At 38.3% G+C, this 13,988-nt stretch overlaps 1 protein-coding gene across 1 annotated transcript; it reads left to right on the top strand.

The window, feature by feature from the left end:
* The first annotated feature begins 4,574 nt into the window (after positions 1-4,574).
* ccr6b (chemokine (C-C motif) receptor 6b) lies at positions 4,575-11,694 on the top strand. Its single transcript, XM_029460936.1, has 3 exons — positions 4,575-4,820; positions 7,889-8,037; positions 10,370-11,694. Exon 3 carries the CDS (start codon positions 10,379-10,381, stop codon positions 11,459-11,461), a length of 1,083 nt encoding a protein of 360 aa, XP_029316796.1. The 5' UTR covers positions 4,575-4,820; positions 7,889-8,037; positions 10,370-10,378; the 3' UTR covers positions 11,462-11,694.
* The last annotated feature ends 2,294 nt before the right edge of the window (positions 11,695-13,988 follow it).

Here is a 13,988-nt window from a genome sequence, read left to right as displayed (position 1 = left end):
GGGTTCAGATGTCGTAATGTTTGAAGGTTTGGTCTCAGCAAACCCTAGAGGGAATTTCAGTTCCATTAATCCATGTACCCTCATCACCACCCTTGTCTCAGTGCTACTACCCTATATACCCATGTTTAAATGGCATAATTTTACTAAATGAATGAGAAAAAACAATAAAATTCCTCATTGGAAGTAATTGAAACTGTATGGTGGCAGACTTTGTGATATCGGCAAATACCGCATCGTTGTCCAAAGAATTGATATAATAACGTATCGTGATGAAACTATAACATGGTAATCTTGGGTTAGGCTATTATACAAACTCACCTATTGTAGCATCAGCATATTCATAATTCATGTTTGAATAAATGAAAAAGCAAGGTATGAGTGATTGCATTAAGGGTGATTTACTTCTTAATCCCTACATTGCTACGGGACCACAGGTGTTGTGCGCAAAAATGTTGAAATTTTGGCTTTCAAACTCCACGCCCTCACCTTAGGGATCGTCTGGAAGTTGTAGTGGCAGGAATCTGCAGCCTCTGCTGGAGGGTGTGACAGCTTTATCTGTCTGATAGATTAGATTATTTTGGAATATTGCACAAGCTTTTACCTCCTGTTTAAATACTTTGGTTAAAGCCATCTAGTGAAATTAATAACTTTTTAAACAGACCATACAGACTTCTTAAAATATTGTTGACATGAATAAAGGACCAAGCATGTATCCTCGCACCTTAGCACTCAAATAGGGAGTCTACAAACACAAACTCTGAGCTTGTTCTAATCCCTCAGTATTATCAGTGAGCTGGAACAGGCTGTACCTTCCCTGTTCCCTCAGTACATGAAATATTTCAAGTGCTATACTGGTTAGATTCCAACAAGTCACCGGCCTGGAAACTCTAAAGCGATCAAAATGACAAGAAGAAGAAATCTGCCTCTGACTAAAGTGATCTCATTCTCTTGCAAAAGTTTCTCCACTGATAAGCATGATGTAGATGTTTTGGTACAGAATAGAAAGCATATGCCTGAAGGGTCTAGGTGTGTATATTTGCTCAATCCTGTATAACCGACTCAGCAGGCCATGAAACTCAGCGATCGAGAACAGATAAAGAGGTTCACTGTCTTGATTACGTATTGTGAAAATGTACAAGCCTGTCATTTTCTTTAAGAGCATATATAAAATGTTTGCAAACTCAAAAGATGTAACAGTAGTGGTTCAAAACACACAGCAGTATTACAGTAAGTGTGCCACTGATTGAGCCTTGGTGAAAACCAACACCGTTCTGTCAAAATCATATCCAGTTGAGTTTATGTTACTGAACTATGTGTCAATGAACATGGTGAAGACGTGGACGTGAACTGGTGTATCAGTTACAAAAGTGCACACTGATAGTTCATGTTTCTGTGTCTATATATGCTATCAAAACTAACACACCTCTCATGTTTGTGACAAGAGCTCGGTATCAGGTTTCCGCTTGTAGTCCGAGTAGATGGCCATCACTTCTGAGGGGGATTTGGTTGAATGTAGGTAAACAGTGTGTGTGGAGAGCAAAATTCAATCGTGGAACCTTTCTGCTGAGGCCTGATGACGACAATTTATCTTAAATTTATCTTAAATGTAGCTTGTAAACTGGCTACTTGTGAACCAATCGGGTCGTAAACTTCGTCTTGCAACTCTAATAGGACTGTAAACAATGACCAGCATAGAGAAGGAAGTCTTCTAGCTACACTGGAACCCCAGAAATATTGCCCCGAGATTGACTTTAGGTTAGTTACTTAGTTTGTTAACGAGTTATCTCTCTGGAGTGATGTCTGCTAGACACAGGGATACTCTCCACGTATTGAAAATACCATCACAGAGTTGTTTCAGAACACACTACATTGGCTTTATTTATTATCTGTTTTATATGTTTTATTACTTTTTGTGTGATAAAGGAGTTATAATATATATATAAATATAAATATATAATAAAATCCTCCATCGTGGGATGTTATTTTATATTATGATGTAGATATGATAGCACATTTTCTAGAAAATATAATGCAAAACTTAAAAATAGTCAGACTGGACTGTGTTTTTGGCTAATCCAGATAATTACATGCCTGAAAAATCAAGTTACTTCATCAGCCCCCGGATTCAAAACCACATATCATCAATATATGTAGGCTATTGTCATATCACCGACCCCTACACTACACAGACACTCAGGTTAAATCAATTGTTGATTATGTTATGTAACAATAAGTATCACTTTACACTGGAAACAGAATATTTGGCACTTTTGCTTGAACAATGACTGTTGATGAACTGATCTATTGGCTGCACGACCGTAATAGTTTCAGCTCTAGTGAAATTATTGGATGTAAATGTTTGTGGCACACTGGTTATACATTTTATCATTTCTACTGAACCGTTGAAATGCACATAAAGTGCCCAGACGCAAATCTGCAATGAGATGATAATGTTTCTCCAAATGTGTTGGCTGTGTAAGGTCATGGTTTTGTGTCTTTCAGCTTGTTTTACAATTCTTCTAGCCGAAGCAGCCACCACAGCAAGTGGTCCAATAGAAAAAGCTTTTTATCTATAAAGAGATGTCAAATTGCACTCGAAAGTTCCCAATGTAATGGAAATATGATTGCCTGCAGATGTTTGGGAAGCAAAGACTAGTTAATCCCAGTAGGTTTGAAACCAAGTCCTGTGACAGATGAGTGAACAGATAACATTAACTCACTATAAAAGCAAAATAAAGCGAGTATTATACCCGATCAGGCTCAGTGGGGAAGACCTAATCATTGTCATAATACTCATACGGGATGTTTAGTCAATGTGTCACATGTCCTGTGTCGTCAACACTGTCTTCTGTAGTCATATGTATTTAGATGATCCAGACGCGCTCACACAACAAACTTGATTAGGCAGATATAATTGTCCTAAACAGGGAAATGAGTAAGAACCTGCAGGGCCGGTTTTTCATTTCCAATTAAATGTTATGCATAGCTTGCCCTCTTCATATCACAACAGCACCTGTCAGTGTGCATTAACCTGACCGCACGTGACAACAACACCTGAGTCAGAGGAAACAGATCTCACCTCATCAACAAACTGGTTTGTATGCAGAACAATATGGATCTTACCAAAGAGTATTAGGGCCAGGCATAAGGGGGAAATGAGAGGAAGATCTTTATTTTATTTGTCAGGTATATTTTGAGAATAAAGTCCAACTTTCTACTCTCATTGTGTTACCTTAAGCCTGGCCCTAATATTATTCCGTAGTATCTAAATAGAAGAAGAAGAAGAAGAAGAAGAAGAAGAAGAAGAAGAAGAAGAAGAAGAAATATAAAAAAGAACTGGAAATATCTGGTATGAATAAAGTCTGCAAGATGTGAATGTCTGTCATTATTGTGACCACTTGAGGTTAACCATTTTCTTTTTTTTGACTCTTTAATTCATCTAGGGAAGAGTGACTCAGCATGGCTATTTACTGCTTCACCAGCACACAGTTCCCCACGTTCACATCAAGGAGCTGCCACGGTCTTGCAATGAGCAATGACTGAAAGGTTGGGGGTCAAGTGCCTTTCCCAAGAGTACCAAAACAGAATGGCGTCAGTCTGCGAATCACAAATAATTTCCACAACTTCCACATAGGTAAAAATTAAACATTTTAACTGCCCAACGAGAGGCACTATGTGCGTGCACACCCTCCTCACTGTATCTGTTTATCTCTCTCTGCAATTTTCAAACGTGATTAAACTGGCTGCAGCCACAGCTCAACACCACAGTAGTTTGTTTTGTGCCAGGGGGGAAACGGTTGCTCTGTGAGATGTTTCTACCCACACAGCTTAGTTTGTGAAATATGGTGCACTGGTTTCCAAAGTGGGTCTCAATGACTGCCAGGGGCTAATGTAGGAGTTTCCAGAGACAAGAGAATGTAGATGAAGAAAGATTTAGTTTTTGCACTGGTGTTACTCAACCTTCAGAGTAAACAGGGATTATAATACATGTATAGACAGTAGAATATATTTGACGAAATGTTTTCTGATACGGGGACTTTAGACCATTATTTTTACTAAAGGGGTGATTGTGGTGTGTTTCTGTGGTGGTTTGTTTACTTTAAAACTATCATATTGTTACAGTTAATCTGCAAATTCTATATATTAATTTATTAGACATTTGGTCTATATAATGTAAATAAAATAGTAAAACAAATGTCTTTCCCAGTTACTCAAAGTCCAAGGTGATGTCTTAAAAATGTATTTTGTCAATCCAAACATATTTGGTTTTATATGATGTAAAACAGAGAAAAGCCGGAATTCTCCATCTTTCATAAGTTAAAAACAGCATTTCTTCCCCCCATTTTTGCATGCAAAATTACTTTAACGATTAATCGATGATTAAAATAGTTATTTTTCTAATAAATTAGTCGACGAGTCCATGCAGCACTATTGTATAGTAAACAAATGTACATCAATATGTATTTTTAACTCAAAAGCCAACTCAAAAAACGAAAAAACGAAACGAAAAATCTAAATAATGAACTTGTTATTTTCTTACAGGTGGCTGTTGAAGCTGTCGAGTTCATCTGGGAAGAACACCTCTCCTCCTGCTTCTTCTTTGTGCTTGGATTTCTTTCGTTTCAGCTTAAAGGACAACAGCCGCCTTCCCTTCTTCTCTTTAGGAGAAATGGGTAAAACATCACCGGCCAATGTGCCATTGTCTCCCGGGCTGAAGGGATCGGGGCTCGTGGGTAAAGTCTCCGACTTGTCTCTGGGACTGGTAGGAGCTCCATCTTTGAGCGAGGCGGACCGTTTCCGCTCCTTGCTTTCTTTATCAGGTGATTTGAATTTAAACAAGTTCTTTACTTTCAGGGTGCTGGACTTACTCATGGCGTCTGTTATTCAGAAAGTGCTAACAGGAAAATGAAACCATGAGGAGAGTTGTCCTACTTATATCTGTTGGAGGAGTGATTCTCCGGGCTAACCTGCAGAGCGAGTTGCCGCGAGGGTGTTTACTTGCCCACACAGGTCGCGTGCTCCATCAGGTAAGAACGTGCAGTAGAAGAAAAACATCCACTTCCGACTATTAACTTCAAAATAAAATGATACTATTACGATTGTCAATGTATATATATATATATCAATTTCTTTCATTTAGATTGTAAATTAACTGAATCAAATGGTTTCTAATGAATGTCCTGTCACTGGACATTAATACACTTATTGTTTCAACTCTATATTATAACTCTCCCAGGAAATTCCCAGATCTCAGAGTTCTCGATGGTAGTCTAGCTCACCTTACTTGAGTTCTCGATGGTAGTCTAGCTCACCTTACTTGAGTTCTCGATGGTAGTCTAGCTCACCTTACTTGAGTTCTCGATGGTAGTCTAGCTCACCTTACTTGAGTTCTTGATGGTAGTCTAGCTCACCTTACTTGAGATAATATTCTATGTTTTCACAGTCTGGGACAATGACTAGCAACCACATTGATGTTTTTTGTGCAGGAAACCAGAAAAATAGCATGTAGCTTCTTTTTATTGAGATTCAAGATATGCATTGTAAATAGCAAGAAGTTACATAATAAAAAACAAAACATTAATATTAATGAAGAAAAATAAATGTACACACACACACACATACACACACACACACACACACACACACACACACACACACACACACACACACGTATATATAAACAAATATATTCACATACACACACACATAAATAGATTAAAAACAAAAACAAAGCATAACAAAACTGTAACAATAGATCTCCATATAATACACTAAAGAATGTGTTATCACACAACAATGTTACATAAATTCTTGTATTTTATGTTAGGCCGACCAGTAAGATACGTTTTTGATGTTGTGATACATTTAGTAAGGACAAGTTATTCAGGAGCAATAGAGTAGAGGTGAATAGCACTACAAAGTCCATCAGTACATTTTTGGCCTTTAAAGGACTGATTGTAAAGTACCCCGTCCCCTTCAAGTGCCCACAAACACACGTCATATCACATTCAAACAGTCCTTTATTTGATTTTTAATACTTAAAGCAGGGCTTGTTGGAATCAGTTAGACTTTTTTTGGGTACACTGATAATCTGTCCTGTGGGTGATGGGAACAGGTTAAGACCAACTTCAACAATAATGTAACCCAAGTAGTTGAGTTTGTCGACAGAGAATGTTTTTACAGCTTTTTAAGTTAAGTAAGGGGCAATATATTGAGTGTTTGTGGTGACAGACCAGATTTTTTGGCATCCATGCATCACAAGTATAGCCTCTGTGTAATTACAATATTCAGCTTTTATTTTGAAAGCTAACATTTTACCATCAGATTCTTGCTTGATGCAGCAGGCTCTTGAATTTCTCAACACAACCATTACAGTTGAATCTCACCTTGATGGAACCTCCATTTTCTCTCTAATTACATCTTTACACTCTGTGTGATTATAATGCTTTTATATGTGTTTATGGGTGTGGATGCAGAGTATGTGTTTTGTTCTACATGTAAGAGAGCACCAAAGGTCCCACTGCATGGAAAAGATACACTTTTGCAAAATTACCAGGAGGACAGGGGTCAGTTAATAAGCAAACATGAATAATATTGATCAGATACAATTATTTCAAGGGTTGGACCTCAGTCCTGCATCTTTTTTTGTTGTTGCCTTTTTATGCACTTTGACACGTTATTTACATTAAAAGTGCAGATAAAAAATTCCCATTGTGAATCAATTTATTTTTTATTGTGAATTAGAAAATGGTCGGGGGGGCCGGCCAACACCCTTTTTGGCCCCATAAATTGAGTATCACTACAATAAGCTGTTTTCTTTAAGACCTTAAACAGCAATTGATAACTGTGACATCAAATGTGCATTTATATCACATAAAGTTTATGTCACATAAAGCTGATATCATTTAACTTTAAGTGAGGCCCAAAAGATGATTGGTTCCATAAATGAAAGCTCAGTTGAGATGGTTTTACCCTCCTCTATGCCTGCAAATGATGACTCAGAAATAACATATCAGATCTTGCTTTCTCTCCATATAAACTAATTGTTAGTTTTGATGTACTTTTTACAACATGTGAGTCAGTCAAAGTTCACTAATTCTCTACTATCCACTGAATTAGAGCTCTATCTGCTGGTCATGTGAGGAAAAGCAACTGTAGTCTGTAATATTATACACATTACAGTGTAGTCCATATTTACTTCCTTTTAAACACAAAAGAGTAAATGCTCCAAAAATATCAGAACAGAATGGGTTTTTTTCGGGACTCGTTTGGCTAAATCGGGGTTTAAGATAATATATTAAATACTTAAAGCTGACAAATTTGAGCAAACAGCAAAACCCAGTAAGAAAAGACACAAATAGTTTGTATAGGCAAAAACAAATGTTGGACCTGAGATGGCCACTGAAAACACAAATGTCTCGCATAAGGGAAACTGATTCTCAGCCAACTGAGCTTTGAGAGCAGGAGAGAAGAAAGAGAGAAAGTGTCTGTGTGTGTTCAAAGACAGAAAGTGAGAGTGCTGCAGGGCAGAAAACCTTTATTCAATAGTTTGTAAAACTCTATTTGGAATTTCATTGATGATATTTAAGAGATTTTCTGTATTTAAGGAATATTTGTTTTCTTTCAAAGATCTGATGGCATAGTACTTTGAGGGGGTAGTTGTTGAGACTGTGAGCAATTGGAGTTAATCAAGCAATCTTAGGGTGAATCAAAGCGACACTTAGAAAGCACCAGAAAGCAGATATGCAATGAGCGTGCATGGGGAATGTCCCTGTGTGTGAGGTGACATCAAAGGTAGGACGATCAGTTTTGCACTGTACTCACACAGCAGCAGAGCCTGTAAGAATGTGGCTTTGGCTTTATCTTCTTCTTCTTTTGATATTTTAAGCGCACATCATTGTCTGACATAAAGCCTCCACATTGAACTGTCTATCGAAGCAACTTTGACACCGGTGAAGCTCTGGAGCCCGGGATAATTATTCTCTTTTGACTTCGTTGGACCCAGAGGATCCTGAGAGAAAATCATCATCCCGCACGGTACGTATGTTCGGAAAATATGAGCAAAAATAAGCACTAAATGGTAAGATTTTGAATGAAGGTCTGACTTGTAAGACTATTTCTACACTGTGGTATTACTACTTTATAAGTACAAGATCTGAGAACCATCTCGACCTCTGATTTTGATGTGTCTATATGTATTATTCATTTAACATCTTAAGTGTGGTGCTTGGATACATTTCAAAGCTGCACTCATTAATTGACTAATCAGTTTAAAATGATTGATCACCAAACTTTTTAATGACTCAAGTTTCACACAGGGAACTCACAGTTCTGTAAAATATGAAACAATATTTACAGAGCACTTGAAGTTCTCCTAATATGTTTCGAAACAAAAGGTGTATCCTTCGTTCTATCATGTTTGTGCCACATAATACCTTCCTCATCGACCAGTGCTACTGTGCACGCTATATTTAATCTTACTGTAGTGATTTGTGAGAAGTGAAAGTGTTGAAACAAGAGATACCATCACATTGTCATCTCTGTTCCTTATCAGGTTTTTGAAGAAGTAAGTTGAAACACGCAACAAGTTTCTCACATGCAACTATTTTCAAAAAGGAGAAATCATTTGTTGGTTTGTGTAATTTAATATTCATCAGCTGAAACAGAAATGTCTCATGTTGTTACACAGAGAAACACCATGATCATTGTTATTCATATTTAGATTACCAGTAGGTCTGCAGTGGTCGACAGTACATCCAAGGACTGTTCTTAAGTACACTTGTGAGGTACTTGTACTTGAGTATTTCCATTTCCTGCTTCTTATATATTTATGCTCCACCACATCTCAGAGAGAAATATTGTATTGTTTACTCCACCACATTTAGGTTATTCTTAGTATTCTTAGTACACGTAGACTTATAACAGTCCTGCGACAGCATACACATTACCCACTCTAGCTTTAAAGCTTTAAGGTAATGTAGGACTTTAATAAGTCCGTCCAATCTTTTCATTCAACCAAATGAAATTTCAACTGAGCCTCACCTTACCTTCCATCGACGGCTGATGCTTTAAACACAGCCTGCTGCCACAGACGACACTCGGCGTGACCTAATTTAATTTTATCTACAAAGAAACAGTCATCTCATGAAAGTGAGAAACACGCACAGAGCCAAAGTGTCAGCCACCAACCAGAGAACTGCTTCAAAGATCTTGACGTCTTGCAGCACTGCTGAGCCTGTAACATGTTAGTGACCTCTCTACACACTTTGATGCTCAGTGATACATGTGACGGATAAAGATCTAATCTGCTTCTAAGATCGGACAAGGCCCAACGTGCAACCACCTGCAGCATATCTTCATGTGCCTTCACTTATTGTCTAATTGTGCTGAAATTAGGTCATTCACACCCAGAGGAAGAGCTGAACTAGAACGCTGTCTTTTATCGTGTATTCAGATACAAATCTGTGATGTGACTTTTACTCAGTACATGCAGGGTGCACACTTTGCACTAAAGTATCAAAAGGATGTGCCAGATCTGCAGTGGTACCACTTTCCATCGGAGGCCTTTCTTAAAGGTTATATAATGGCATATTTCTGATCTGTTTAACAATGAAGACATATCAACCATTATAAAAATGATTGGTTACAATTTATAAATCATTTAGTAGTGGAGGGAGTATTCAGATATTTTACTTAAATAAAAGTAGAAAAAGTCAAAAAGTACATTTGTTTAAATACAAGTACTGTACTTAAGTACACTTCTGTGGTACTTGTACTTTTCTATTTTATACCTATACTTTTTATAACACTATATTTATTTGAAAGCTTTAATTACTAGTGACTTTGCAGATTGAAACTACTAATAGAAAATATAATCAATTAATAAATGATGATGTAAAATCATAGATTAGGCTACACAGCAGTATATAAAGTAACTACAGTGAGCTGCAAATGGGTCATTCTGCATCATGAGTACTTTTACTTTTGGTACTTTAGGTATATTTTGATTCTAATATGTATATGTACTTCAAACCTTTACTCGTAACAGAGTACTTCTACACTGTGGTGTTGCTATTTTTACTCAAGTAAAAGATCAAAGTATTTTTCATGCTACTGTACTGACTTAAAAGAACAGAAGTATTATTAGCAGCATATATTTATCATAGTAAAAGTGAGTGAGTGAAAAGTTTAATATTTCCCTCTCAGATGCGATGGAGAAGAGTTTTACAATTCGCTCTAAACTTTACTTAAGTACACTTCCCTTTATAAAGTAAGCCTTATGAAAATGTGTTTTGGAAATGTTTGACACTTAGTTGCTTTCCCCTAATTATTTGCTGGTTGGTGTAAATGGACATCTTTTCCTCTCCAGATCAAAAACATGGAGTCTGTGACTGTGACTACAGTCTTCCCTGACTATAGTTCAGAAAACTACCCAGATGACGGGCTCTGCGACCTCGACCCAGACCCCATGGATGTCATCACCCAGACGTACATTCACTCCATCATCTGTGCCTTGGGCCTGATCGGCAACACTCTTGTAATCACCACCTACATATTCTACAAGAGAACCAAGACTATGACGGACGTGTATCTCTACAATGTGGCCGTTGCAGACCTGATCTTTGTGTTGGCTCTGCCATTCATCATATACAACGAGCAGCACAGTTGGTCAATTGGCCCCGTGGCCTGCAAGATACTGAGGTCAGCCTACAGTATCAACCTCTACAGTGGCATGCTCCTTCTTGCGTGCGTTAGTTGCGACCGCTACGTCGCTATAGTCCAGGCTAGAAGATCCTTCGGTGCTCGCTCACGCACTCTGATCTACAGCCGCCTTATCTGCTCAGCTATTTGGCTGTTTGCTGTGGCTTTAACCCTGCCCACGCTGGTCTACACTGAGCTCTTTATAGAGCAGAATCTGGGGGATGAGACCGTCTCCGTGATGTGTCAACTGTCTTTCAGCAAGAATGAGACGGCAAAGCTGATGAAGGTGGTGGTTCCCAGCCTTCAGATGGCCATTGGCTTCCTGCTGCCTCTGATCGTGATGGTGTTCTGCTACTCCAGCATCATGTACACCTTGCTGAAAGCGCAGAGCAGCCAGAGGCACAAGGCTGTACGTGTGGTTTTGGCAGTTGTTGCGGTTTTCATTGTGTGCCACCTTCCCTACAATGTGGCTCTGCTGATCCACACTCTGTCTCTTTTTAGGGAGAGGAGTTGTGAGGCGGAGAAGATTAAACTCCATGTTCTGGCCATTTCCAGGAGCGCAGCCTACCTCCACTGCTGCCTCAACCCCATCCTGTACGCGTTCATCGGGGTGACGTTCAGGAACCACTTCTGGCAAATAATGTTGGACATATGGTGCTTTAGCAAAAAGTGCATCTTTCATGCTCGCTCCACACGCAGGACGTCCGATATCCGCATGTCTTCAGATGGCTCCAACAACTTGACATCCTTCAGTGCATGACACTGCAGTGTTGCAAATCCTTCAAGAAATAACGAAGATCGAGCCGCCTCTCATCTTTCCCAAGCTGGTGCCTTGCTGTACATAAGTAGAGGTGTTCCTATGTATGATGTTGAGCGAGTAAAAAAGATAAGAATCTAAAGATTTCTTCTCTACAAATGTTGTAGAACTATATACCCTATTTTGTTATAACGCTTTAATAAAACATGTAGTTTATTGTTTATCTGATTGCATTGTCCTGTCACATTTTCTAATTAAACACCGTCTCTGAAAAGGTGCATTTTCTTTAATGGTCAGTCTGAGAGTGAATGGGAAATTTGAACACTGCAGATAGAACTTCATTTTACACTATTGACCTTTTCATCATTACTTGACTAATGCTGCAACATAGATTTTGTGCCATTAAATAATGTAGCACATGTGCATGATACTGACCAGAAAGACATTTTTAAACAGCATGTTTGTTAACCTCTCTGGCCCCCATAGTCAGTCACCATCCGTTCCATAACATTTTAAGAACACAAACATAATCCGCTTTATCAGTCCCTTTAACTTTAGCCGATAATTGTTTCTGCACAAAGACAGATTTTAAAACCATGTCCTCGTACCCATGAACGTAGTTTCCATCAGATGGTACATATTATATGTCAATTCTGGCAAACGCCACCGCAAGTCTGCAGAGTCAAGGGCTAAACGCTTCAGAGGTTTGTGAGCTCAAGTTGTCAAAGTGGAACAACAATCTTCTGGGGCACTTGAGCACAGATAGAAATGTAAGCTAATAGCGGTCCTAATAGAGTTCAAGTAACAATATCGTGGAAGTCATTGATGCTCTGTTCTCTATCTGACCAGTAACAGATAACTGCATTGTTCAGAGTATTTACTGACAAAAAAAACTATAAAATGCTCAAATATTAGCGAGTCTGTGTGGATTTAAGATGTTGAACCACCATGTTGTGTTTGTTACACCCTCCTTACCGCTCTCCGTGTCCCATTGCTTTCATTTAATAACTCTGTTTTAGCAATTCTGTATGCACGACACCTATTATATATCTAAAGAGGGATTCTCTTCAGGTACTCTTCCTGAGAACTCTTTCTTTTTGAGACACATTTTGATGTTATGGCATTTTGATGAAAAGAGCTCAGGTATACTTGAAGACTGTACTTCATATACGTGCAAACAAAACTCAGCTTCTTCACATCTCAGAAACAACTCTAATACCTAATATCAAATCGATTTATTGGCGCTAATAATGTTTCAATATTTAATAATCCACTCAACTGTTGGGCCTATATCACAGCGCGGATGAAGTACAATGTAAAAACACAATGTTGACACCCTGAACAGAGTCACAAATGCATTATGCAAACATATAAAGCACATGAGGATCTGCGTGGTGCTGACACAGCAGATGCTGGTATCTCTTTTACAAAACAAGAAATGTAGCTTTATGAATATGAAATAGGATAAAAATATTAACAATAGAACATAAACTGTTCATCATCACAATCAAAATAAGTGAAAATATTTTAACTTTCAATATGAATTGCATGTGTTGTTTTGCACAAAATATAATTTACAAAGTATTTACAAAACTTAAAACAAAATGTGCGACCAAAAAACTAATAATGTATGCTTTCTTGTCAGTCTTGCAGAAAGTACATTTGCTATCAACATTTGAAAACATTGAAATATACACGTTTGTTGGATTTATTTTGTGTAATATTTTCTGTGTATTTCTCTAATTTAGTTTGTGATCCAAAAGGAACAAGCTGTGCCTCTCACCTGTTAATCACACCTGTGATAACACAAGTACATATGAAAAGAAACAGAGAAATATGTCCCGTTACATAAAAGAAGGAATCTGAACAACACCCGTCCTGCTTTTCCCTCCACTGGATGTCCTCAGTAAGCTTGGTTGGGTTATTGGTTTTTACTTGATGGATGAAATACTATGTTTTCCCCTCTGGATGTTCCAAATGATTTGTTGTACGTAAAGAAGCGCTCACTAGAGGCTTGTTAGTTCTCCCAGCTTGAGAATACACCCCAGTGTTTGCCTCACAGATCGAGCCTGTAACATATATGTGCTGGGGTTCCTCTGTTGGACAATCTTCCCTTATTTAGAAACGCACCCATCCCGGGCCGACACAGACTCAAATAGCTGGATTGGGTATCGGTGACAATGGGTCCAATCTATTCTATTCAGTTCTATGTTTATATATACGTATTATACTGCTATTAGATAAATACATTTAAAGCATGATTAAAGTCAAGCCTGATGTTGACTTACACATAAAACAATGATCACAGTCTCTTCCACACAGTGAGGCATACAGATTATTAACACTGGTATTGGACCGGGACTCTGTAATGGCCGACACCCGAAGACCAGTATTTGTGAATGAAAAAGACGGATCGTGCATCCCTACTTTATAAGGCTCCACACCTTCTTATTGCCACACCACCTGTTCACGTACCCTTATATCCCACACTCCCACACATGCATACCTCGTCATTATCTTGTGTCTTGTG

The sequence above is a fragment of the Cottoperca gobio genome, chromosome 22, assembly GCF_900634415.1.
Source record: "Cottoperca gobio chromosome 22, fCotGob3.1, whole genome shotgun sequence".
Taxonomy (NCBI): domain Eukaryota; kingdom Metazoa; phylum Chordata; class Actinopteri; order Perciformes; family Bovichtidae; genus Cottoperca; species Cottoperca gobio.
Note: the sequence above shows the minus strand (reverse complement) of the source record. Positions and strands in the feature narration are given on the sequence as shown.